The following is a 27790-nucleotide window of genomic DNA, read 5'->3' on the forward strand; positions in this document are numbered from 1 at the left end:
CTGTGTCTCTCTCTCTCTCTGAGACGGAGGTTGTGTTGGCTGGGTGCACTGTATTGTCATGAGATCTTTGGCTTCGAGTCTGTGTCTGCTTGCTTACTCGTCTCTAGGCGGACGTGTGTAGCATGATACACTGGTAGCTGCAGGATACATCTAGATCCTGTGTGCTCTCTCTCTCTAGCGGAGGTCGGCTTTCCGCTGTTAGCGTTGTAGCTGGTCCATTCAAGTCTGTGTTCCTCTGTCCTCTCTCTCTCGCAGGCGGAGGTGTGTTTCTGGTACTGTAGCTGAGGTCATTCAGTCTGTGTCTCTCTCTCTCTCTAGGGGAGGTGTGTGCTGGTACTTAGCTGAGGTCATTCAGTCTGTGTCTCTCTCTCTGTCTCCTTCATGTCTCTCTCTCTCTAGATGGAGGTGTGTGCTGGTACTGTAGCTGAGGTCATTCAGTCTGTGTCTCTCTCTCTCTCTAGGTGGAGGTGTGTGCTGGTACTGTAGCTGAGGTCATTCAGTCTGTGTCTCTCTCTCTCTCTAGGCGGAGGTGTGTGCTGGTACTGTAGCTGAGGTCATTCAGTCGGTGGTGAACGGAGCAGATGGCTGTGTCTTTTGCTTCGGACACTCTAAACTGGGTAAGGTTGTGTGTGTGTGTGTGTATGAACCTGATCTGAGCCTTTGTTGTATGGCACACACACATACTCACACACACACACACACACACACAGACACACAATGTTGTGCGTATGTACCCAGACATTGACAAACGGAGTCTGACATGGAAAACAAAGTGAATGCATTTGCAAAGTATCGACCGCTGATTTTCTGAGTGTGACGTTCTCTGATCAACATGACTGCATCTCAGCTAGCCTCTACTATCAGGACAGACTGCATGGAGAGGGAGGGAAGAAAATTAAAGGGTAGAGGGAGAGAAAGAGAGAGAGATGGAGAGATGGGAGCAGCCGGGCAAGAAGAGGGAGTGGAACAGAAAGAAGAATGAGAGAGGGAGAGCGAGGGGGAGAGGAATGTAGGGACAGACAGAAGTAGAGAGAAACAGAAAGGGAGAGAAAGAGAGAGAGAAAGAGGGAGAGAGAAAGAGGAGACTAATGTCACTTCAAATCTCCTCCAGTTCAGTAGCCCTGATCTTGTCTTGTCTGAGCAGGAGGCTGAATCTCCACCGGTTTAATCCCACAGAGGTCCCTCCTCAGAAGGGCACAGTAATGAGTGTCAAGACCCTGCCTGATCCACTCTCTGTAACGTCTTACTGTCTGTGTGTGCCTTCAGCGTCCATGCTTTCACACTCATGTAATCAGTCTACCCATGACAAATTCTCTACATGTAATAAGCCTGTTCTTACAGCCCAGACACACACACACACACACACACACACACACACACACACACAACACACACACACACACACACACACACACACACACAGCACACACACACAGGATAAAAAAGTTCATTCGGAAAGTTTTCAGATCCCTTCACTTTTTCCACATTTTTGTTACATTACAGCCTCATTCTAAAATGGATTAAATACATACAAATCAGCAGCAATCTACACACAATATCCCATAATGACAAAGTGAAAACAGGTCATTTTTGCTCATTTATAAAAAATGTCAAACAGAAATACCTTATTGACTTAAGTATTCAGACCCTTTGCTATGAGACTTGAAATTGAGCTCAAGTTCATCCTGTTTCCATTGATCATTCTTGAGATGTTTTCACAACTTGATTGGAGTCCACCTGTGGTAAATTAAATTGATTGGACATGATTTGGAAAGGCACACACCTGTCTATGTAAGGTCCCACAGTTGACAGTGCATGTCAGAGCAAAAACCAAGCCATGAGTTTGAAGGAATTGTCCGTAGAGCTCCGAGACAGGATTGTGTCGATTAACAGATCTGGGGACGCGTACCAAAAAAATTCTGCAGCATTGAAGGTCCCCAAGAACACAGTGGCCCCCATCATTCTGGAGCTGGCCGCCCGGCCATACTGAGCCATCGGGGGAGAAGGGCCTTGGTCAGAGAGGTGACCAAGAACCTGATGGTCACTCTGACAGAGCTTTAGAGTTCCTCTGTGGAGATGGGAGAACCTTCCAGAAGGACAACCATCTCTGCAGCCCTCCACCAATCAGGCCTTTATGGTAGAGTGGTCAGACGGAAGCCACTCCTCAGTAAAAGGCACATCAAAGTACGCTTGGAGTTTGCCAAAAGGCACCTGAAGACTCTCAGACCATGAGAAACAAGATTCTCTGGTCTGATGAAATCAAGATTGAACTCTTTGGCCTGAATGCCAAGCATCACGTCTGGAGGAAAGTGAAGCATGGTGGAGGCAGCATCATGCTGTGGGGATATTTTCAGCAGCAGGAACTGGGAGACTAGTCAGGATTGAGGCAAAGATGAACAAAGTACAGAGATATCCTTGATGAAAACCCGCTCCAGAGCGCTCTGGACCTCAGACTGTGGCGAAGGTTCACCTTCCAATACGACAACAGCCTTAAGCACACAGCCAAGACAACGCAGGAGTGGATCGGGACAAGTCTCTGAATGTCCTTGAGTGGCCCAGCCGTGGCCCAGCCAGAGCCCAGACTCGAACCCAATCGAACATCTCTGGAGACACCTGAACATATCTGTGCAGCAACGCTCCACATCCAACCTGACAGAGCTTGAGAGGTTCTGCAGAGAAGAATGTGAGGAACTCCCCAAATACAGGTGTGCCAAGCTTGTAGCGTCATACCCAAGAAGACTCTAAGCTGTAATCGCTGCCAATGGTGCCTCAACAAATTACTGAGTAAATGGTCTGAATATTTATGTAAATGTGATATTTCAGTTTATTCATAAAAATGAATAAAACCCAGTTCTTGCTTTGTCATTATGGGGTATTGTGTGTAGATTGATGAGGGGTATAAAAACAGAGTCACACACAAAATGTATAAATTACAGGGAGTTTATACACAGAGTGTGCGACTCCCTTTGTTTCTATAGCTTACAGTTTATTCACCATTAGTCAGCACCTCCACACTAAATCATTTTCTTTGGGTGTGCACCAGCTCATGCTTTTTATTAGATTGATGAGGGGGGAGAAAACAAATCAATTTTAGAATAATGTAGCATAATGTGGAAAAAGTCAAGAGGTCTGAATACTTTCCGAATGCATTGTGTATTATTTAGCAGTTGCTTTCATCTAGAGTGACTTACAATTATTATTATTTTAACCTTTATTTAACCAGGCAAGTCAGTTAAGAACAAATTCTTATTTACAATGACGGCCTAGGAACAGGGGCAGAACGACAGATTTTTACCTTGTCAGCTCGGGGATTCGATCTAGCAACCTTTCGGTTACTGGCCCAACGCTCTAACCACTAGGCTACCTGCCGCCCCACAATAAGTGCAATCAGCTATGGAAGGTGACTACATAGCATCGTATGGCCATCACTAGTAAAACCTTCTGGAATGGAGAAGTTCCCCCCCGCCGACTACGCCATCTATCAGCCTCCGGTGGAATGTCAGAGGACACACTCACTGGTCCTGGTAATTAAACACAGAATATTCCCTTTAGCAACACACACACATTCGCGAACACACATGCACATTTACACATACATGCAAAACTACACACACACACACCACCCTGTCCCTACCAACTCCACCATATATCAGCCTGTGGTGTGATGTCAGTGGACACACATGTTGGTTCGCTGGTCGTGGAAATTAACGCCAGAATCCTCGCTTTAGGAACAAAGACAGAGCCCTCTCTGCTCCACTAGCCTACCAGGCCTGGAGAAGATTATTGCATTAGCTTTTATTTTACATCCACAAACGGATCACTGAAAGATAGATAGAATAAACTGTGCTCCACTGGTCCCTAATAGAGATCAAATACCCTCACAGGCCAGTCCTGCCTCCCCCTATCTCTTTTTATGAATCATTCATTCCATTTTATTCTGTCCTGTAAATCAAATCAATACATATAGCATCACAGGCGGGTAATAAACCCTGTCTGTCTATCTGTCTATCTGTCTGCCTGTCCTAACCCACCTCAGCCCCCTAAACCACCGATTAAATCAGATGAGATTCAATAAGGACTGAGGGCATGTAGATGAAGGTAGAGTAATGGATGGCCGGGTTATGAACAGAGGAGGAGGGAGAGAGGAGAGAGGGGAACGTTGTAGATAATTGAATCCCACGCTCTCTTGCTCTTGCATTACCTCATCCTCCCCGAGTCCTCTGATTGGATTACCGGCCCTGGGCCGTATGGCCATCCCTTAAATGGCAGCCATCTTTATTATGTCTGTAATCAATGTAAAAATCCTGTCACTGTGGGATCTCTCTCTCTCTTTCATCTAACTCCCTCTCTCCCCTCCCACTCTCTCTGAAGATGCTTGTTGGCCTGTCAGCATTACCAGTTCTGTACTCTATTGTTCAGGCCAATTATAAGCAAGAATCGCTCTAAGCTATGATGATGGTAGATGCCTTACCAGTATCCCACTGACAAACTACTACCCCACCTTGCTACATCCCACTCCACTGTCAGTCTTCCCAACCACCACCCACAGCATATACCCCACACAGACAATATGACATGGTGGTGGATGGTCAGACCATTCCCTTGTTGATCTGCTACTTGGCATGTTGTGTCAGATGGAAGGTGTGAATACCAGCTAGTCTTGAGCAGAGGCAAAGTAATCTACAATCTATACTCCAGCCTGTGTACTGCTATCTTAGTCAGAGTGCCAGTATTCCAATCTCAGAGAGAGAGAGAGAGAGAGAGAGAGAGAGAGAGAGGCCTGAGAACTGTTGCTGACTGCACAGACACACACACACACAGAGAGAGAGAGAGAGAGGGGAGTGTGAAAGGAATGAATCTGACAGCTTGGGCCAAGAGCAGTACAGTAACTCTGAATGGAATGGTTTCTATTGCCACAAAGCACTATTCTTTATTGCTTACTCAAAAGTGTAATTTAAATTTTGAAGATCTAACATCATGACGGTCTTCTGGTGTCATGTGTGACAGAGACAAGGCAGATTCAGATCCAAAGTTCTGTCAATTAACGGTCTCTAAGCCAACAGACATCATATCAGACGGTGCGCTGTGACACTGAATTATAGTAGCGGATAAGAAATGATTAGAAATCGTCTTTAGAAGGCAGTCAGCATTGTGATTGGCTGCCCTCGTCCAATCACATTATTAATGATCTCATTGAGTACCTACTGTAAAGTAATCCTCTGTGACGTTTAATGTCTCTATAGATGAACAAAACATCAGTGAAGAGGGAGTTAAACACTTAGCAGGTAGCAATGACAACAATGGCTTTTGAGAAAGGATTCTACTCTGATTAAGTCAAGACATAAAAGGCTGATAGAGAACACATACGGTTTAACCTGGCGCACACACAAAACAAGGCAGAATGAAAGGCACATTGCAAAAATACACACAGATGTATGCACACACACACACACACACACACACACACTACATGTGGATGTGTGTGTGCGTGTGTGACATATGGCTTTGTTTAGCCGTGTGTCTGATCTCTCTCCCGTCAACAGTAGGGGTCGTCCCCCTGTGTCTAGGTTCGTAGGGGCAGGTCTGGACACACAGTGGGGACACACATACACGCAAACGGAGTTCATTTAGAAATCAGACAGAAGGGATGGGCTGTAGAAGGAGGAGGAGGACAGAGTGCGTGTGGTGTTTTGGAAGAGATGATTATGTTAATGATTGTTTTACTCCACTGCTGATGGAGTTTTGTGTGTGTGTGTGTGTGTGTGTGTGCGTGTGCGTGTGTGCGTGTGTGCGTGTGCGCGTGTGCGTGTGTGTGTGTGTGTGTCCTCCAGGTAAATCCTACACCATGATAGGTGGTGATGAGTCCATGCAGACCCTGGGGATCATCCCCTGTGCCGTCTCCTGGCTCTTCAAGCTCATCAACGAGAGGAAGGAGAAGACGGGAGCACGCTTCTCTGTCCGAGTCTCAGCCGTAGAGGTCTGTCACTCCCTCACTCTAAGGCTGCGTTAACAAAGGCAGCCCAAATCTGATCTTTTGCCCAATTATCATCAAAAGAGCTGATCTGATTGGTCAAAAGACACATTTTTGGAAAAACATCAGAATTGGGCTGCCTTTGTAAATGGAGCCTAAGAGCCGGTTTCCTAGACTCAGATTAAAGGAGATTCTCCATGAGTATGCATTTTAGTCCAGGAGGAGCCTTAATCAGGGTCTGGGAAACCAACCCTAATTCTGTTGTTTATAGAATTACGGGATCCTAGAATATGTATGAAATATGTTCTAGGTGTGAGGGAAAGTTTGGGTTCTGATAGTTGTGTGTTCTAGATGTGGGGTTCTGATGGTAGTGTGCTATGCTCTATGTTCTAGGTTTGGGGTAAAGAGGAGAACCTGAAAGACTTGCTGTCTGAAGTGGCGACAGGCAGTTTGCAGGACAGCCAGTCCCCTGGAGTTTACCTCTGCGAGGACCCCATCTGTGGCATGCAGGTAAAATGCCGCTCGTCAAAACGTCAACTAATCATCAAAACATTGATAACAAAGCCCTGCACACCCTGTGGCCGTCCACTTAACTTGTCTAATTATTCTGATCACCATTAGCATTAGCTTTCACTTTAGCAACAACTTCCTGGGGTCCATGCAAAACACCAGACCCAAGGCCTCCCGAATGGCGCAGCGGACTAAGGCACAGCATCACTACAGCCTTGGGTTTGATCCCCAGGCTATAGTGACCGGGAGTCCTATAGAGCGGCGCACAATTGGCCCAGCGTCGTCCGGGTTAGTGGAGGGTTTGGCCGGGGGGGGGGGCTTTACTTGGCTCATCGTGCTCTAGCGACTCCTTGTGGCGGGCCGGGCGCCTGCAGGCTGACTTTGGTCGTCAGTTGAACGGCGTTTCCTCTGACACTTTGGTACAGCTGGCTTCCGGGTTAAGTGAGTGGGTGTTAAGATGCGTGGTTTGGCGGGTCATGTTTCGGAGGACGCGTGGCTTGACCTTCGCCTCTCCCGAGCCCTTTGGGGAGTTGCAGCGATAAGACGAGATCATTATAACGAAATTGGGGAGACAAAGGGGGTAAAAATAAAAAAACAGACCCAGAGGCAGAAACATCAGTGTCTCTTAATCACGGTCCTGGGGACCCAAAGTGAAGCACATTATAAGTTTTGCCCTGTCACTTCACACCTGATTCCACTAATCAATCAGGTGTGTAGTGCTAGGACCAAAAAAATGTCATGTTTACCCTTTTGGGTCCCCAGGACCAGGATTGAGAAACACTAACAGAGTAGCTCATGAACCCACAAGACAACAAGGAGAGTAACAGAGGAAGGCCCCTGCCTTCCATCCCAGACACTGAGTCCTCTGCTTCCTCCAGTGTTTTCCTCTACAGTCTGTCTCACTGTGGTGTCTCAAAGGAAACCCACAGGATTACGGCTAAGGCAGTGTATGCTGATGGCAATATCAGACTTAGAGCACTGTAGTAATATATAATTATATATATATCTCTGTGTGTCTACCCTCAGGCACTAGGATCTGTTATCTTAGCTGGCTGTTTTTAACCTAACACTCTCTAAGGTTACACACACGCAGATACAGACACACACACACACACACAGAGACACACACATACTGTACACACACACAGAGTGTGTGTAAGCACATCTACATCTATAGAGAACACCAAAACCGCAAACCTCTAAAAATTGTAACTCTGCTAGTTAACCTGCCCATCGTCTTTCTCCTACAGTGTGTGGTTTTATCCTCATTTAGTTATTTTCTCTTCTGGGGTCATTTAGTTTGACATCTTAATGGGTGTGTGTGTGTTGATATGTTGATAGGATTAGTGTGTGAGACAAGGGTATCAGTGTAATCCCTAGCTAATCTCATGTTTTAATGATACCCCACAGCATTTGAGTTATAATGCTACTCTGCCTATCTGAGTCTGTCTTTACAGACACCATACACTGCATGACACACACACACACACACACACACACACACACACACACACACACACACACACACACACACACACACACACACACACACACACACACACATCATACATAGATGAGCATACCACAAACACACAGAAGAAAAAATGACTGTCCTGTGTTGTAGAATTAGTATTCCCTCCTACCTGGGAAACAGTATTTTAAAGTGACTAAAGCATAAAAGTGATTTATCTCACCTCCTCTGTAATCCCTCCCCAGCTCCAGAACCAGAGTGAGCTGCGAGCCCCCACGCCAGAGAAAGCAGCCTTCTTCCTGGTGCAGCCATAGCAGCTCGCTACAGCAGCAGAGCCGACGCCGACCAGAGGAGCATCTCAACTCACACATGCTGTTCACACTGCACATCTACCAGTACCGCATGGAGAAGACTGGCAAGGAGGGAGTGAGTACTACACACACACACACACCACTGTATCTGTTGTGTCCCAGGTTGTCAGTCAGACTGTCTCCACGCTAATTCTACAGTGTGATGTCATGTGTGTGTATTAATAGTGTGTGTGTGATAACGTGTCAGGTACGTGATAACAAGGCTAGGAGAAGGTGTTGTTCCCTATGTGTGATGGAGACGTATAATCTTACCTGCTCTTAAGGAGACACAGCTTGACACACACACACCATGTGCATCCGCTCATTTCTCTTATCATACAACACCTCAGTCTGATTCAGTCAGCTGGTTGTGGCACCTTCACTGGGGAGGATGGGCTCGTGGCAGTGGCTGGAGCGGAATAGGTGGAACGCTATCCAAACCATCAAACACATGGTTTCTGTTACAGCCATTATTGTGAGCTGTTCCCCTCAGCAGCTTCCACTGACACACACACCACACACACACCAACACACACACACACACACACACACACACACACACACACCCACACACACACACACCACACACAACACACACACACACCACACACACACACACAACCACAAAAGACCTATATAGGCCATGCATACCTGGTACCATATCACTCTAATCCCAGATTTCCCAAACTCGGTCCTGGGGCCCATCCTGGGTGCATGTTTTGGCTTTTGCCCTAGCACTGCACAGTTGATTCAAATAACCAACTCATCATCAAGCTTTGATTATTTGAAATAGCTGTGTAGTGCTGGGGCAAAGGCCCCAGCAAAGGTCCCAGGACCGAGGCCCCAGGACCGAGGCCCCAGGACCGAGTTTGGGAAACCCTGCTCTAATCCCCAGATGGAAAGACATGCGCACACACACACATTAATACACTGACACACAAAGATTGCTCAGAGAAGGTAAATGGGAACCAGATGTGCTGAACGGACCTGGAGAGGTATTCGTTCTTGACTGACTTCCAGAGCATACACAAGGAAGGCAGTGTATACACGCACGCACGCTTCCGACAGGTGATGTGTTGACAAGGAAACGTCACGTAGCTGAACACACAGCTGAGCTGGTGAGGGGTCCAGGTGGCAGGCTGTTATAATTGTCCTATTTCACACTAATGTGTGAATTGTAAATGTGTTTTTTGCACATCCCAACTCCCCCTGAGACAACCTCAGAGAGTAGGGTCACGGCCAGGGTCTGCCTTTATCAACAGCGACCCTGGAGCAATTAGGGTTAAGTGCCTTGCTCAAGGGCACATTGACAGGTTTTTCACGACGTCGGCTCAGGGACTCAAACTAGCGACCGTCCGGTTACTGGGCCAACTCTCTAACCGCTAGGATACCTGCTGCCCAATGTAGGCGTGTGTGTGCACGCGTCCATGCGTGTGTATGTGTGTGTGTGCGGGCATGCCTGCTTGTGTGCGTGCGTGTGTGTGTGTGTGCTGAGGCTGACATGCATGACCTCCTCTGAGATGAGCAGATCAAAAATGCTGGGGGATGAAGCGATGGATAGTGTGTCCTGGATATATCACCCTGTGAAATACTGTTACTGAGTTTTGTAACTCACTGTAAAAAAAATTATACGTTTTGTGCAATGATTAATGTATCCTTCTGTCACCCCAATTTTCTCTCCCCTTTCTCTGTCCTCGCTTTTTCCTTCCTCTCTTTCTGTACGCTTCTCTCGGTCCCTCCTTCCCCTCTCTCTATCCCCCTCTCCCCGGATCCCCTCCTGTCCCTCTCTCACCCTCCTCTCTCTCTCCAGTGTCGGGAGGTCGCAGTAGACTCCACCTGATAGACCTGGGCAGCTGTGTGAAGGTGCTAGGAGGAGGGAAGGGCAGAGACAGCAGCGGTAGTAGCAGCACCACAGCAGCAGGGCTGTGTCTGTCTCTCTCTGCGCTGGGGAACGTCATCCTGGCTCTGGTCAACGGCAGCAAACACATCCCTTACAAGTACGTGTCTACTGTGTGTGTGTGTGTGTGTGTGTGGGGGGGGTTGTATTAGGTTTCACTCTCACCAAAATCTGTCCAAAATAAACCAATGCATGGTCTTATTTTGGACCTAAGCTTATCGCCTGCCTTCCCGCCTTTGGGACTCTCAATGTTAGGGCAGAGACATGAGTATCTCATTATATACAGATCTCTGGACGGATACATTNGAGGACCTGTTGGAGGTTGTATTCAATTGCTTTGCAATATTACTCAGATACAAAAAATGACTACATAATTGTATCTATTTCTTACTCTTGCCCTTCCCTAAATGACCCTCCCTAAGTGTGTGTGACTAACTGGGGGAGTTCTGGCTTGTGTCAGCTTCCACTGGTGACTGGCTCAATATCTATCTCTACATATCCAACTCAATATATCACATCCATGTCATATTAATAGTAGACTTTAAACCTATGAATAAACCTGCGAATTATTGTGGATATATTCATGAGATAGTACACTTAAATAGGCAGATCATTGGACACACGAGGCGCACAATGATTCCTGTAAGCCCGGCCCGGACTTAATTCTGCATAACTACCATGTGTAATGATAATGTATAGAATGACATTTGCTGCTCTTGATCAGAGTGGCTAAATGCCTGCTGAAGCTTTGGAGAGGGAGAAATGGAGAGAGAGAGAGACAGGCAGGGAGAGAGAAAGAGAGAGAGGAGAGGGGAGAGAGAGAGAGAGAAAGAGAGGGAGTGGCAGAGAGGGAGAGAGTAAGGTGCTGTGGGGTTGATTTAAAGCCCAATAACTAATGTTGCTTCATTATTATCACCTGAGACCGCTAGGAAGAGTTTTTTTGGTCTGTTCTTTTTCCTGAAGAGAATGAGTGGGACTGTGAGAGAGGGAATACGAGAGAGGGGAGAGAGGGAGGAAAGAGGAGAGAGAGTTTGAAGGAACGAGAGGCAGAAAAAAAGAGCAAGGAGGAAAGGGGTGAAACGAAAGCAGGGGGACAGAGGCTTTGAAACAGTCGTGTGCAAATGTTAATTTTTCCCAAGAACATGCAGGCTCTTCTCCCTCCCTCTCTCTCTCTCTCTCTGCCTCCCTCCTCCAGTGCAGATAGCTCAGCTCCACGGCTCTCTAATTTAATCACGAGCTCGGCATTTACATTGCAAAGCACCCCACCACTTTATGCCAGAACTGTAAACATTACACACACACCGAGGCATACAAACACAAATACACACATATGCATGCATGCGTATAACATTTTAGGTTGGGGCCATTTGCAAGGTGTGGAACTGGAACTCACCGTGCATGAATATAAAATCCCTTCTGCACAAATCACTGATCTTCTGCTTTACTTAATTAGACCCAAACACTCGCGGCTCCAGACTTTTTCCCCCCCTCTTTCTTCTCCATGTTCCACCCTGCTTAATGAGATCAATTAAGGGACTGATTGAGATGTCAGGCGAGGGAGATGCAATTACTATCGTTTATGTGACGAAGACACTGATAACTACTACTAATGACATGACTCAGAGAGCGAGACAGAGACAGAGAGCGAGAGCGAGAGCGAGAGCGAGAGCGAGAGAGAGAGAGAGAGAGAGAGAGAGAGAGAGAGAGAGAGAGAGGGAGGAATGGAGGGAGAAAAGGATGAACTTGAGGACAGTTGAGGCAAAGTAGAGCGATAGCTGAGGCAGACAGCAGAGAAGAAAGGATGGGATAGCTTGTGTGTGTGTGTGTGTGTGTGGGCTGGCCGGGGGCTGTGTTTTAATAAAAAGAGGACAGCAGCATGAGGTATTGAGCCACAGAGGAGCCTGCGCTCCATTCTGCCCTGAGGGTCCCAAACAGCTCACAGGAGTTACCTACCACACACACACACCCACATGCCCATGCACACACACCACATGCACACACACACACAGAAACACAGGCAGACAGTCAATTAACCCTATGACAAACACAGGAGATGGAGAGCGTTAAATAAACACACAATCCTACAGCTACTGTCCCACATGTTCCAGCCATAGAGATATTAACCATCGACGTAGCTAATGCTCAGGTCTGGAGATCATTGCTGATTGGTAGGGAGGTGAACAGTGCTTTTAAGGGTTTGATAGATATTATCCTTCAGATTAATGTGTGTTTCTGTGTGGACATACAGTATGTGTGCATGCATGAGTCTGTGTGTGCGTGCGTGATGTAATGTGAGTGTGTGCACAATTTAACATGTGTGTGTGTGTTTATGCCTGTGTTAGTGTATGTGCGTGATGTAATGTGTGTGTGTGTTCCAGGGACAGTAAGCTGACCATGCTACTGAGAGAGTCGCTGGGCAACATGAACTGTCGGACCACCATGATTGCCCACATCTCCTCGTCGCCTAGCAACTTCTCTGACACGCTCTCCACCCTCCAGATCGCCTCGCGCCTCCTCCGTATGAAGAAGAAGAAGACCAAAGTCAGTATGGTAGGCATTATCAATTTAGCCACATTCAGTCATTCAATCATTCATTCAATCAATAAATCGGTCCATGACATAAAGCAATTCTCCTTCTCGTGCATTTCACAGTTGTTTCTTCTGGGGCTCAACTGCTAAATGTTCAGATTGATATTTCAGTTAAAAAAAAGTTAACTTTCAGTATTGCTGGAACTTGATGACCCAGCATTACAATAACAGGCCAGTAAATGAAACCGAGATTCTAATTTGTGTCTTTCAGAAAGTGTTGTTTCTCTCATCCATTTTCACATTCCCTCTCTTCTTCAGCAATACACGTCCAGTTCGTCAGGGGGTGAGAGTTCGTGTGAGGAGGGTCGTATGCGTCGCCCCACCCACCTGAGACCATTCCACTCCCGTAGCTCTGCCGACTCCAACCTTCCCCTACTGCACCTCTCCAGCGACCCAGATGACTACTCCAGTAGCGAGCAGTCCTGCGACACCGTCATCTACGTGGGCCCCAATGGGAGTGCTGTCTCGGACCGTGAGCTGACCGACAACGAGGGTCCGCCAGAGTTTGTCCCCATTATTCCTGCTCTGCTGAAGAACAAAGCCGAGTCTAGCGTTCTGCCGACTACACCAACTCTGCAACAACAACAGCAACAGACAGTACTCTCCCAGCCCCAGCCTGCCCCTACACAGACACACACCCAGCCCTTTGCCCTGCCTACACAGTCCCTCATCGCCCTAACCCAGCCCCCACTCCCTCTCCTCCAACCTCTGGGCCAACCCCTGCCCCCTGTGCCAGAGGAAGGGGCGGAGTGTCTCAAGTGCAACACCTTCGCCGAGCTGCAGGAGCGGCTGGAGTGTATCGACGGGAGCGAAGAGGTGGCCAAGTTCCCCTTTGAGGAGGTGCCGGTTAATAGGGGGGCCAAGTCTGACACCCTGGTTCCCCCTGGGTCTGAGACAGAGCCTACGGGAGGGGTGGGAGTGGAGGTGGAGGTGGAGGTAGAGACCTCCAGGAGGATGTCCAATGACAAGCAGCTCCAGGAGATCAGGGAGGTGGTGGAAGAGGCAGAACTGGCCCAGACCATGATAGAGAGTCTGAGCCTGACCGGCGGCAGCAGTGTGACGGGCAGCAGTGGAGCTGGACACACCAGCACTAACCCTCTACAGAGGGCCAAGAGCGCCAGCCTCCATGACAGGTCAGATCTGTTTGTTTGTTAAGATCCCCATTAGCGGTTACAAAGCAACAGCTACTCTGCCTAGGGTCCACACGAAAAATAACACAAAACATAACTTATTAGGGCCTCCCGGGTGCATCATCGCAGTGCTAACTGTGCCACCAGAGATTCTGGGTTCGAGCCCAGGCTCTGTCGCAACCGGCTGCGACCGGGAGGCTCATGAGGCGATGAGCACAATTGGCCCAGCGTCCTCCGGGTTAGTGAGGGTTTGGCCGCCAGGGATATCCTTGTCTCATCGCGCACTAGCGACTCCTGTGTCGGGCCGGGCGCAGTGCACGCTGACCAGGTCGCCAGGTGCACAGTGTTTCCTCCGACACATTGGTGCGGCTGGCTTCCGGGTTGGATGTGCGTTGTGTCAAGAAGCAGTGCGGTTGGGTTGTGTTTCGGAGGACGCATGGCTCTCGACCTTCGCCTCACCCGAGTCCGTACGGGAGTTGCAGCGATGAGACAAGACAGTAACTGCTACTAATTGGATACCACGAAATTGGGGAGAAAAAGGGGGTAAAACTTTCAAAAATTATAATAAAATACATTTAAAAAACAGAACTTATTGTTCCTTTAGCTTGTATAGTTTTATCGAATGCCTTATAATTTTAATGTCTGTCTTGAAGGTATTTTTGTTTTCAATATCTTCTTTTTATTTTCTATTTCTCTTCCTTTCTATTTGATTGGCAGTCGTGAGTCTTTGAGCGCAGGCAGTAGCAGTGATGGTAAGCCCCGCCCCCTGGGTTCTCCTCGGCTGGGCATCGCCTCTCTTACCAAGACCTCTGACTACAGACCTCCTTCCTCACCCTCACAGCGCTGCAAGGTACAGTATCTGGCTCTCACACCTCTACGGTCTTTGCTTGTGCTATTTTACAGTTATTGGGTTGAATTTTACCTCATAAAATGCATTTCCATGAAAATGTACAGTAATGTTGTGAAGCATCTTTGGGTCCTTGAAAAGAACTATAAAAATCCAATATTTGATTATGATTATAATCAAGGTCTACACCCAGAAGGGTGTGATGCCGGGAACGCCCCCTCTGTCCTGCCAGAGTCTGTCTACTGCAGACAGCCTGGCTGCAGATAGTGGGAGGTCCTCTACAGATTCCCTGCTGCAGCTGGAGTCCCTGTCCAGGACCTCCCCGATGAGAATGAGTCCCCAGGTGCTAAAGCGCACCGACTCCTTGTCTGCCAGCCTGGGGTCTGCTGAGACACTGTGTGACGATAATGTTCCTCAGATACCTCTGGATGTACGCAGGGACAGTAAGTCTTGCTCTTTATTCTATTACTGTGACAAGTGTTTTTTGAAGATGTTTTTTATGTATGACAGTGGTTTCGTACAGCGAATTCATTTTACGTTCCTTACATATTTTCCTTTCATTGTCTATCCTCTCTCTTCCTCCTTCCCATCTTTCTCTGCCTCCCCCAGCCCCAGTTCCTGCTCTAGCCCCCAGCCCCTCCTCTACCCCAGCCCCAGCAGACCCTCGCTCTCTGGGGGAAGATGAGCTGGTATTCACCCTGGGGTGTGAGGAGGGGCTGGATGTCCGGGGCATGCTGGAGAGTGGCGGTCGTCCCACTAGCATCATTAGCTTCACCAGCGACTGTTCCGTCACCGCCCTGGCCTCAGGATCCCGCCCTGTCTCCATCATCAGCAGCATCAGCGATGACCTGGAGTGCTATGGAAACAACACTACTGTCATTGTTACGACCACCGGAATGGTCACAATGACAAGCGCCTCAGTCGCCGGGGTGATCGCCATGGCGGAAGTCAGCATGGCGAAGCTTCGCGTGGAAGGAGAGGCGATGGCGGCGCTGCCGAGCTGCCGGTCGTCCATCTCATCATGGCTGAGTGAGCTGAGTGCTGGGAGTGACGGGGATCAGTCCCTGCACAGTTTCGGCCAGTCCCATGGACATGGGGAGGCTCTGGCCGAGCTAGACCCCCCACAGGTGCCTCTCTCTGGGGCAGAGGAGCAAGATGAGGTGTCCCTGGGTTCTAGAGGAAGGAAGACTCCTGACAGCGAAGTAGTGTTGTGTGGAGATGAGAACGGAACGGAGAAGGAGAAGAGCACCCTGACTAAAGAGAGGCTGAAGAGACTGTCTCCCTCCATGGGTAAGACCAACATCACCGTCTCCAACATCCAGACCCTGGGGGCCTCCAGCAACTTCCTCCCTTTCAAGCGCAACATCACAGTCCACCCCTGTGTGGCCGTCAAACCCATGGTTATACAGGAGCCCACTATACTGTCCTCCCCTACCAAGACTCTGTTGTCCAAGGACCCAGCCAAGCCTGCCCCAGCCCCAGCCCAAGCCCTGGTCCTGGCCTCCATGTCCAGCGAACTCAGCTTCGACGACCCCTGGATGAAGAGAGATGGAGGCGATGTGAGGCCTAAGGAGCTGGTGTGTAAGGTGAAGCCGGAGAAGAGGGTGGTGGAGCCACCAGTCAAGACAGACCCAGCTAAGACCCAGGCCTGGCCCCAGGGTGACAGGGCCAGCAGGGTGGACAGTGGCTACGGAGGGGACCGTTGCAGCTCCAGCAGCGGTGAGACCGTCTCCTCTCCAGACTCCTGTAAGAGGGTGGTGGACGGCTGTGAGATGGTGCTGGTCAGCTCTGGGGAGTGTCTGATGACTCCCGTCTACTCTGCCGACATCCTGCGCACCTCCAGTCTGCCCCGCGGCTGGCACCGGATCAACCGCCATGACGGCCTGGACGAGGACTCACTCCGCTACTGCGCTAACGGAGGAGGGGCAGGGGGGGAGTACCGGGGCCTAGGGATCACCACCTCCACTCCCTGTAGTCCGAGGGCAACACTGGACCGACGGGGGTCGTCCGGGAGACAAGGCCTGTTCTCCCGCCAGAAAGGGATCCCACCGCTGCCACCAGTACGCAAGTCCAGTCTGGACCAGAAGAACCGGGCAGGAGGCCCCCTCAGCCCCCTGCACGCACCCAGCCATGGCCTCTCCTTCCTGGGGAGCACCCCGGAGGACCTAGGTGGGCTTGGTGGAGGGAAACAGAAGGGGTCTAATGTGGAGAGCAGTAGGTTGTTCAGTGCTAAACTAGAGCAGCTGGCTAACAGAACCAACTCTCTGGGGCGGTCCCATGGAGGTCACAGCTCTCTTGGCCCCCACTACGACTGCCTCTCCCTGGAGAGGGGGGAGAGCCTCAGCTCTCTGGGCTGGAAGGGGGCAGCCGGAGGGGGGAGGGGGGACTGCAATATGCCCCATCCCGGACGTAGCATCATCCGTTGTGGCTCAGTGTCATCCTCCTCCCCTAATGGAAACGGTTCCGGTAACAGCCCCGGCAGTGCTCCCAAGTCGCCCAAGTCGAGCCAGTCGAAGATCTCAGCGGTCAGCAAGCTGCTGATGGCCAGCCCTAAGACCCGCAGCCTTTCGGCCTCCAGCACCAAGACACTCAGCTTCTCCACCAAGTCTCTGCCCCAGTCTGTCAACCGCAGCTCCAGCTTGCCTCCCAACGGCAAGACCCAGCCCCAGCCCCAGGGTCAGACCTCCAGCCGGGCCCTGGGACAGAACAAGGAACCCAGCTCTGGCTCCTGGGCCACCCAGTCTCTGAGTCGCAGCCGAGGGGGAGGCCTGACCGTCAAGCTGCCTCTGAGAGCCGCCAACGGACGCATCTCCGAGCTGCTTCAGGGCAACGGAGGCTCTCGATCAACCAGTCACAACCGAGTAGGAGGCTCCGAGGCTGGGGAGGAGAGGGGTGCCGGAGGAAGTGGAGGTGGAGCAGGTGGTGGAGGGACACAGGGAGAGGAGAGACCAGTGATAGTCCACACCCTGCCGTCTCCCTACAGTAAGATCACAGCCCCCAAGCGGCCCCAGCGCTGCAGCAGCGGCCATGCCAGTGACAACAGCAGTGTTCTGAGTGGCGAGCTGCCCCCGGCCATGGGGAAGACAGCCCTGTTCTACCACAGCGGGGCCAGCAGTGGCTACGAGAGCATGCTGAGGGACAGCGAGGCCACAGGAAGCAACTCCTCTGCCCAGGACTCTCTGAGCGAACACAGCTCAGCCACCAGCAGCAGCCGCCGTAGCCTCAAGAACAACAAGAAGAGGAACAACAACACAGGTCTGCTCCTTATGCTGCTTCCCAGTGAGCACAATACATTTTTTCAATGTTATTTTAACGTCTTTTTAACGTCCCTTCCTTTATGCTTAGTTTTCCTGTTCCATTTATACACTACACAAAACAGTACAGACATGTATTTAAAGGGTAACTCTATAGATGTTCAATTACCTTTGTTCAACTAACTATAACCTTAGTCACGTAGCTTACATCCCTCATACTCGACCTCCAGTTCACGCTCTGTCCTGAATAGAAATAGAATAAAACCTTTGAATATGAAACAAGCTGTCAGGTAAGTAAGGTGACCAGCCAGGCAGGCAAGGAGGGAGGCAGGCAGGCAGCCAGTCAGTCCGGGAGGCGTGTAATAGTGAAAGGCTTATCAGAGTCATTCTCTTAAAGTCAGCCATTATGAATCGCCACATTAGGCTGTCACCTTCTCCCAGGATGAGCCTATGCTCCTCAGCCCCACTGCCCAGAACCAGCCCAGGCATGGTTAAAAACACTGATGAATGAACCCTCTATTCCAGATAACATGTTTGGTTAGTAAACTGTCCCATTTCGATATGAATCGCAGCGGCAGCGAAATGTAGCTCACAAGACTTCCATTTATTATTTAAAAATAAACTATGCCTCTGGACAAATTTGGAAATAAATAACTAAATCAGGTTTCAACCCCTCCTTTCTCCTCACCTCTCATCATATCCCCCTCCCTCCCTCTCCCCTCACCCCTGAGAGGTTGGTAGTGAGAGTGGTCTTGTTGGGCAGACAGATGGCCATTGTCAGAGAGTTCTGTGGGTGGCCTCAGGAAAGCAGTGCACTCTTTAACCCCTGTACCCTCTCCATTCCTCCCTCTCCTCTCCCTTATCCCCCCCCCCCTTCTAGGCTGGGACCCCTTTTCATCCCCCTTGCCTACCGTGCGTTGATGCTCCCTAGCCTCTCCAAAGCTACCCTCTCATTCCCTTAACTCTCCTCTCCATGAACCTCCACGTTGCCCTCCACTCTCCCTCTCTGCTCCGCGTTCTCTCTCTTTCTCTTCCGGCCCTCCCGGTACCAAGAGGCACGTGAAGAGGGAGACAGTGATCAGGCTTTCTATGGCTGCTTAGAACCGCGCAGAATCCGGGCACAAGCACAGCCGCGGCCTGTGCCTTGGTCCACGCAGAGAGCAGGGCAGAGAGTAGCGAAGGCGGAGGGAGAGAGAGAGGCTTGCTTGGGAAAAAACATTTGTTTTTAATCAGGTGGTGTTCAGTTGAGGGTCTCATGTACTGGTTGCTCTTTACTTGGTAATATTGGATTTTCGCATCGCTTGGTTTCTCTCTCTCTCTCTCCACTTGTGTCCTGATGCAAGCAGGCAGTAAATAAGGTCAAATGGGTGAGCTCGAAGGTGACTTAGAGGCCAGATCTGCTCTTTGTGGACCTTTTCTGGTTGCGGGCTCGGAGACAAAGAGACAGACGGAACTTAGTTAACCGGCGCGACCGTCTCGGCCCCCGGCCCACCTCGTCCGCTTCACGCCCGGTCCTGTGCTTGTGAATCTGAGTAAAAACCTGTCTGCTGACATGGCTGCCATTTCTCTATGCGAAATGGAAATTGTGTGTGTGTGTGTGTGTGTGTGGCGCGCACCATTTCCAGCACGCTGGTCAGTAAGAGGGACTGACCCGCTAGGCTTAGTCTCTCCACCGCTGTGATGCGACATGCTCTTCTCTCTCTCCCCTCTCTTTCTGTGTTCTCTTCTCCACTCTTCTTTCTCTGTTCTCTTCTCCTATCTGCTTTCTCTGTTCTCGTTCTCGCACTCTCTTTGTCTCTTCTCCTATCTCTTTCTCTGGTTCTGTTCTCTATCTCTTTCTCTGTTTCTCTTCTCACTCTCTTTTCCTCTGTTCTTCTTCATCGCCACTCTCTTTCTCTGTTCTCCCTCTTCTGCCACTCTCTTCTCTGTTCTCTTTCCACTCTCTTTCGCTCTGTTCTTTCTCCTATCTCCTTGTCTAATGTTCTCTCTGCCTATCTCTCTGCTGTTCTCGTTATGCCGTCTTTCTCTGTTCTTCTCCACCTCTTCTTTCTGTTCTCTTTCGGCACTTCTTTCTCTGTGTCTCTTCTCCACTCTCTTTCTTTCTGTTCTCATTCTCCACTCTCTTTTCTCTGGTTCTCTCTCGTTTCTCTTGTTCTCTCTCTCCGCCTCTCTTCTATAGTTCTCTCTCTCCCCTCTCTTTTCGTCACGTTCTCTTCTCCACTCATCTTTGTCTTTTCTCTTCTTCGCGCTCTTTTTCTGTTCCTGCTTCTCCACCTTTTCTCTGTTCGTCATCTCTCCCCTCTGCTTTCTCGTGGTTCTCTCTCCTCCCTTCTTTCTCGTGTTTCTCTCTCGTCTCGTCTTTCTCTGTTTCGTCTCTCCCCCTCTCTGTTCTCTGTTTCTCTCCTCGTCCCCTCTTTCTCTGTTCTCTTCTGCTCTTGCTCCACTGTTTGTCTCTGTTCTCTCTCTCCCCTCTCTTTCTCTGTTCTCTCTCTGCCCCATCTCTGTTGTCTGTTCCTCTCTCCACTCCTTTCTCTGTTCTCGTCTCTTGCCCCTCGATCTTTCCTCTGTTTCTCTCAGTCCCCCTCTCTTTCTCTGTTCTCGTCTCCCCTCTCTTTCTGCTGTTCTCGTCTCTCCCTCTTTCTCTGGTTGCTCTTCTCCCCTTTGCTTTCCTTCTGTTCTCCTCTCCACTCTCTGTTGTCTGGTTCTCTTCTCGCACTCTGCTTTCTAACGTGTTCTCTTCTCCACTTCTTTCTCTGGTTCTCTTCTCCACTCTCTTGCTCTCTGTGTCTCTTCGTCTCGTGTGCCCTCTCTTTCTCTGTTCTCTCCTCCTCCGCGCTCGGGATCTTTGTCTCGTGATTCGTCGGTGGTCTTTCTTCCAGCTTCTGTTCCTCTGTCTCGCTTCTCAACTTTGTTGTCTCTGTTCTCTCTCATCCGCTCTCTTTCTCTGTTCTCTCTCTCCCCGTATCTCTCTGTTCTCTTCTCGCATTTCTGTGCTCTCTGTTCCTTTCTTGCTCCCCCTTCTTCTCTGTCTCTCTCTCGCCTCTCTTTCTCTGTTCTTCTCTCCCCTGCTTTCTCTGTTCTCTTCTCGCCCTCGTCTTTCTCTGTTCTCGTTCTCCATCTCTTTTCTTCCTGTTCCTCTATCCACTCTCTTTCTCTGTTTCTCTCTCCACTCTCTTTCTCTGTGTCTCTTCCTCATCTCTCTTTCTCTGTTCTCGTTCTCTCCCTCTCTTTCTCTGTTGCTTCGGTTGCTCTATCTCGTTTTCTCTGTTTCTCGTTCCGCCACTCTTTCTCTGTTCTCTCTCTCCCCTCTCTTTCTCTGTTCTCTTCTCCCCTCTCTTACTCCGTTCTCTTCTCCCCTCTTTCTCTGTTCTCTTTCCCCCTCTCTTTCTCTGTTCTCCCTCTCCCCTCTCTTATCTTCTGTTCGGTTCTGCTGCGTTTTCTCCCCGTCTCTTCTCTCCTCTTTGCTGCTCTCCCCATCTCCCCTCTCAACCGTTCTGTTTTTTCTCTCCTCTCTCCCCCATCCTCCCCCAGGAACTCATGCTAAATACTGGATTGGTGTCATTGCCAGAACACAGTCCTACTCAACCAATCCCCCCCCCTCCCAAACCTAGGCCCCTCTCTCCAACCCCTACTCCAATGCTAGACCTAACCCCAGCTCCCACCCCAACGCCAGCCCCTGGCAGAATGGCAGTGTAGTACTCTTGGCTCTGTCATCAACTATCTGTCCTGGTTTGGTCATCAGCTGTCTGTCCTGGTTTGGTTATCAGCTATTTGCCCTGATGTTTACTCCTGCTGCCTTTGTCAAACTAAAGCCTGGTCACGTCCTTGTCAGCAGAACAGAACAAAACAACACGTCAGTATGCTGTTCTCCTGACCCAGTCACAGTCACAGATGTAGAGTTGCACTGTGGCTGCGTTTACACAGGCAGCCCAATTCTGATCTTTTGCCAAATATTGGACTTTTGATCAATCAGTTCAATAATTGGGCAGAATATCAGAATTAGGCTGACTGTGTAAACGCAGCCTACTGTATGTTTCTTATTTGTCCTGTAGGTGATGAGCGAGAGAGATAGATCCTACTGAATTCTACACATTCTAATGAATGTTTCTTAAAGGCAAACACAACCCACAAAGGATCGGTTGGTGTTTGTTTCATTAGTCTATTGTTGACATAGTACCAAAATGTTTTGCTTGTCAGCAATCAAGTGGCATACAGTACACTCTGAATTACCTAAAATGATAAATCCAATAGTGGTCTTTCATAGTCAGGCCAACCCAAGCTGTACTGCGCAAGTAGGCTAATAGTAGGCCTACTATTGAAACAGATAAACTGAGTCAGAAATTCACGTTTCAGATTTTCCCCAAAAAGTCACCCTTATTTGCAGAAAAACAACAAAAGTGTATGTGTGTATGTTAACAATGCTTAGACCACATCAGGAGATCACTTTGAGGTCTGGGCTCTTGGCTCTGTTATAAAAAAATATATAATACATTTCGATTTTTGAGAGTAAGTACCCTTTAATTCAAGTGTGCAGGCACTTAGCACTAGTGTTTGCTTAGTCATGTTTCTGTAGCACACGAGATGGAGTTTGAAAAAGAAATGGCCACTGGATTGACACAAAGAATCATGATATCATTCTGACAGGTAGGCATAAGCTACTTTGTAGCTAGTTAATAGAGAAGGCTTTTGGGAAAGCCTTTCCATCTACCAGAAGACGGTTAAGCCTATTATTAGCGTCGCTATATTTAGCCCGTTCCTTCATTTTTTGAAACCTGAATGTTTTACTTCATATTCTGAGGCATGTCTTACCTTGCTTCAAAGTAGGATGGAATTAAGAATATATAAATATTTGGACGAGCAATGTCGGAGCGGCATAGACTAAGATGCAGTAGAATAGAATAGTGTACAGTATATACTTATGAGATTAGTAATGCAAAATATGTAAACATTATTAAAGTGGCCAGTGATTTCAAGTCTATGTATATAAGGGCAGCAGCCTCTAAGGTGCTACTGATGGCTATTTAACAGTCTGATGGCCTTGAGATAGAACCTGTACTGACCTCGCCTTCTGGATGATAGCGGGGTGAACAGGTAGTGGCTCGGGTGGTTGTTGTCCTTGATGATCTTTTTGGCCTTCCTGTGACATCGGGTGCTGTAGGTGTCCTGGAGGGCAGGTAGTTTACACCCGGTGATGTGTTGTGCAGACTGCACTACCCTCTGGAGAGCTCTGGTGAGTCTATACTCTGGTGAGTATAGACAATGCCCAGTGAAAGTGGGTATACGTTGTATACCTGCGTATTGCCACCACTACACCGCTGGTTACATATCTTGAAAACCTGATTACTGACAAGCAAAACATTTTGGAACTATGTCAACAATGGTCTAATGAAACTAATACCAAAATATTAGTTTTCCTTTATTGTGATATATGTTTTTCAATGTTGAATTGTTCAACATTGTTGCTTTGGCAACACAATAATGTGAATGAAGCATATACATGGAAATTGAAATGGGAACAACAATACCAAAAAGTATTCTTCTCCCGGTGTCCCCATTAACTGTGTGCGTGCATGCGTCTGTGTCTTTTGCTGTGTGTGTGTGTGTGTGTCTCTTTCTATGTATGTGTGCATGTGTCCAGGTACCCAGCGTCGTCGTCTGATTCCCAGCCTGACCCTGGACTCGTCCTCTCTGATCAGGAAGCCTGCCATCAGCTCCAGCGTACGCTGGGTCGACGGCCCGCTAAGCCCCGCCCCCAGGGGAACCACGGAACCCTTCGAGATAAAGGTCTACAAGATAGACGACGTGGAGCGCCTGCAGAGGAGGAGAGAGAAAGGAAACAAGGTGAGAGAGAGAGAGAGAGAGAGGGGGGGGGGGGGGGGGGGGTGACGTCGAAGAGTTAAGATGGCAGGATGTGTGACGTTTTACATGCCCCTGACCAATTGTGCTATTTTATTCGTTTTTTGCGTTGTTTGTAACTTGTTTTTTTACTTATTTTGTACATAATGTTGCTTCTACCGTCCCTTATGATTGAAAATAACTTCTGGACATCAGAACTGGAATTACTCACCACAGACTGGAAGAAGCTTTTTCCTTTAACGAGTCCGGCAAGAAGGATATACTGCTGTCCCGGGAACAGGCCCAAATCCAAGTCATTTGCGTGAAGAAAAGACGGAGGAAAAGAGGACGCAGATCGGTCTGCCTTCTGAGAATCCGTAGGCAAGCGAGTAAACTCCCACTGCCTTCCATTCTACTTACTAACATGGAATCATTGGAAAATTAAATTGATGACCTACGATTACGATTATCCTACAAACGGGACATTAAGAACTGTAATATGTTTCACCAAGTCGTGGCTGAACGACGACACGGATAATATAGAGCTGGCGGGATTTTCCATGCACCGGCAGAACAGAGATGCTACGTCTGGTAAGACGAGAGGTGGGGGTGTGATTCTTTTTGTCAATAACAGCTGGTGCACGATGTCTAATATTAAAGAAGTTTCGAGGTATTGCTCGCCTGAGGTAGAGTACCCTATGATAAGCTGTAGACCACACTATTTACCAAGAGAGTTCTCATCTATATTATTCGTAGCCATCTATTTACCACCACAGACCGATGCTGGCACTAAGACCGCACAACCAAATCTATAAGGCCATAAGCAAACAAGAAAATGCTAATCCAGAAGCGGCACTCCTAGTGGAAGGGGACTTTAATGCAGGCAAACTTAAATCAGTTTTACCAAATTTTTACCAGCATGTCACATGTGCAACCAGAGAAAAAAAACTCTAGACCACCTTTACTCCACACATAGAGATGCATACAAAGCTCTCCATCGCCCTCCATTTGGCAAATCTGACCATAATTCTATCCTCCTGATTAACTAAAGCAGGAAGTACCAGTGACTCGCTCAATACGGAAGTGGTCAGATGACGCAGATGATACGCTACAGGACTGTTTTGCTAGCACAGACTGGAATATGTTCCGGGATTCATCCAGTGGCACTGAGGAGTATACCACTTCAGTCATCGGCTTCATCGACGACGTCGTCCCCACAGTGACCGTACGCACATATCCCAATCAGAAGCCATAGATTACAGGCAATATCCGCATCGAGCTATGAATGCTAGAGCTGCCGCATTCAAGGAGCGGGACACTAATCCGTACGCTTATAAGAAATCCCGCTATGCCATCAGACGAACCATCAAACAAGCAAAGCATCAATACATGATTTATATTGAATCCTACTACACCGCTACAATGCTCGTCGGATGTGGCAGGGCTTGAAAACTATTACGGACTACAAGGGGAAACCCAGAAGCGAGCTGCCCAGTGACGCGAGCCACCAGACGAGCTAAATGCCTTTATGCTCACTTCTAGGCAAGCAACTCTGAGGCATGCACGAGAGCACCAGCTGTTCTGGATGACTGCGTGACAACGCTCTCGGTAGGCGATGTGTGCAAGACCTTTAAACAGGTCAACATTCACAAAGCCGTGGGGCGAGATGGATTACCAGGATGTGTATTCAAAGCAAGCGCAGACCAACTGGCAAGTGTCTTCACTGACATTTTCAACCTCTCCCTCACCGAGTCTGTAATACCTATATGTTTCAAGCAGACCACCATAGTCCCTGTGCCTAAATGATTACCACCCCGTGGCATTCACATCGGCAGCCATGAAGTGCTTTGAAAGGCTGGTCATGGCTCACATCCTCCCGGATACCCTAGACCCACTCCAATTCGCATACCGCCCCAACAGATCCACAGATGATGCAATCTCAATCGCACTCCCCACTGCCCTTTCCCATCTGGACAAAAGGAACACATATGTGAGAATGCTGTTCATTGACTACAGCTCAGCGTTCAACACCATAGTGCCCATGAAGCTCGTCACTAAGCTAAGGACACTGGGACTAAACACCTCCCTCTGCAACTGGATCCTGGACTTTCTGATGGGCCGCCCCCAGGTGGTAAGGGTAAGGAACAACACGTCTGTCATGCTGATCCTCAACACTGGGGCCCCTCAGGGGTGTGTACTTAGTCCACTCCTGTAGTCCCTGTTCACCCACGACTGCGTGGCCAAACACAACTCCAACCTCTCCCTCAATATGAACAAGACAAAGGAGCTGATCGTGGACTACAGGAAAAGACGGGCCGAACAGGCCCCCATTAACAACAACGGGGCTGTAGTGGAGTGGGTCGAGAGTTTCAAGTTTCTTGGTGTCCACATCACCAACGAACTATCATGGTCCAATCACACCAAGACAGTCGTGAAGAGGGCACGACAAAAAAAATCCCCCTCAGGAGACTGAAAAGATTTGGCATGGGTTCCCAGATCCTCAAAAAGTTCTACAGTTGCACCATCGAGAGCATCCTGACCGGTTGCATCACCGCCTGGTATGGCAACTGTTCGGCATCTGACCGTAAGGCGCTACAGAGGGTAGTGCGTACGGCCCAGTACATCACTGAGGCCAAGCTTCCTGCCATCCAGGACCTATATAATAGGCGGTGTCAGAGGAAGGCCCATAAAATTGTCAGAGACTCCAGTCATCCAGAGCGCTAGGTCTAGGACAAGCGGTACCAGAGCGCTAGGTCTAGGACCAAAAGGCTCCTTAACAGCTTCTACCCCCAAGCCATAAGACTGCTGAACAAGTAATCAAATGGCCACCGGACTATTACATTGACCCCACTCCATTTGTTTTGTACACTGCTGACACTCTCACTCTTTCTTCAAATTTTTTATTTCTCTCTCACCTTTTCTTTCTTTCTTTCTTTAAAATCCCCCTACATCTCGCTCTCCTTTTCAATCTCTCACTCTCTTCTTTGTCTTTCTCTCTCTCTCCCCTCCCTCTCCTCTCTCTGTCTCTCCATCAGGAGGTGGTTTATTTCAGTGCTAAGCTGAAGACCTTGGAGCACAGGCAGCAGCGGATCTCCGAGATCCGAGCCAAGTATGACTGGCTGAAGAAAGAGCTGGAGCAGACCAAGCAGCACCTGATGCTGGAGCCAGACAAATGGACCACTGAATGTAAGTAAATGTGAGTGTGTGTGTGTGTGTGTGTGTGTGTGTGATACTTGTACTGCAGCCACACACAAAACCTTGACACCTACAGTAATCTTGTTGCTAATACCTTCTGTCTGGCTGCACAGTCAAAGCCCCTACCTCCCTATAATATGGCTGTGGTACGCACACACGCACATACATTCACACACACACACACACACTCACTCACACAATCTCCCCCTTGTCTCCAATATAAAATCTCTGTTCCATTGCTCAGATCTGTCAGACGGAGCATCATATAACACATAAGTACATCTCATAGCTGACATACCAGCTGATATTGATCCGTCTAATAGACTCATAAAGGCACATATGGCAGAGTTGGATTACACTAATAGCTGCTGGTGATATTTGTCAACAGAAGAAGTGGCACGAAGTATTCAGACCCCTTCCCTTCTGCACATTTTGCTACGTTACAGCCTTATTCTAAAATAGATTCAATATTTTCTTCCTCTCATCAATCTACACACAGTACTTTGTTGAAGCGCCTTTTTGCAGCGATTACAGCCTTGAGTCTTCTTATGACGCTACAAGCTGCAGATCCTCTCAAGTTCTGTCAGGTTGGATGGGGAGGTTCACTGCACAGCTTTTTCCAGGTCTCTCCAGAGATGTTTCGATTGGGTTCAAGTCCAGGTTCTGGCTGGGCCACTCAAGGACATTCAGAGACTTGTCCCAAAGCCACTCCTACATCGTCTTGGTTGTGTGCTTAGGGTT

At 48.9% G+C, this 27790-nt stretch overlaps 1 protein-coding gene across 1 annotated transcript in view; it reads left to right on the plus strand.

Moving 5' to 3' along the window:
* Nucleotides 1-27790, plus strand: part of kif26ba (kinesin family member 26Ba) — a 162945-nt gene that overhangs the window by 118607 nt on the left and 16548 nt on the right. The window contains 14 exon segments of the mRNA XM_023986344.3: nucleotides 524-617; nucleotides 5832-5977; nucleotides 6365-6481; nucleotides 8198-8252; nucleotides 8255-8296; nucleotides 8299-8382; nucleotides 10113-10299; nucleotides 12578-12749; nucleotides 13047-13921; nucleotides 14636-14768; nucleotides 14947-15208; nucleotides 15375-18020; nucleotides 23658-23860; nucleotides 26890-27040. Of these exon segments, the coding sequence (XP_023842112.2) occupies nucleotides 524-617; nucleotides 5832-5977; nucleotides 6365-6481; nucleotides 8198-8252; nucleotides 8255-8296; nucleotides 8299-8382; nucleotides 10113-10299; nucleotides 12578-12749; nucleotides 13047-13921; nucleotides 14636-14768; nucleotides 14947-15208; nucleotides 15375-18020; nucleotides 23658-23860; nucleotides 26890-27040 (5167 nt within the window).

Source organism: Salvelinus sp. IW2-2015, linkage group LG4q.2 (assembly GCF_002910315.2).
Source record: "Salvelinus sp. IW2-2015 linkage group LG4q.2, ASM291031v2, whole genome shotgun sequence".
NCBI classification, from domain to species: Eukaryota; Metazoa; Chordata; class Actinopteri; order Salmoniformes; family Salmonidae; genus Salvelinus; species Salvelinus sp. IW2-2015.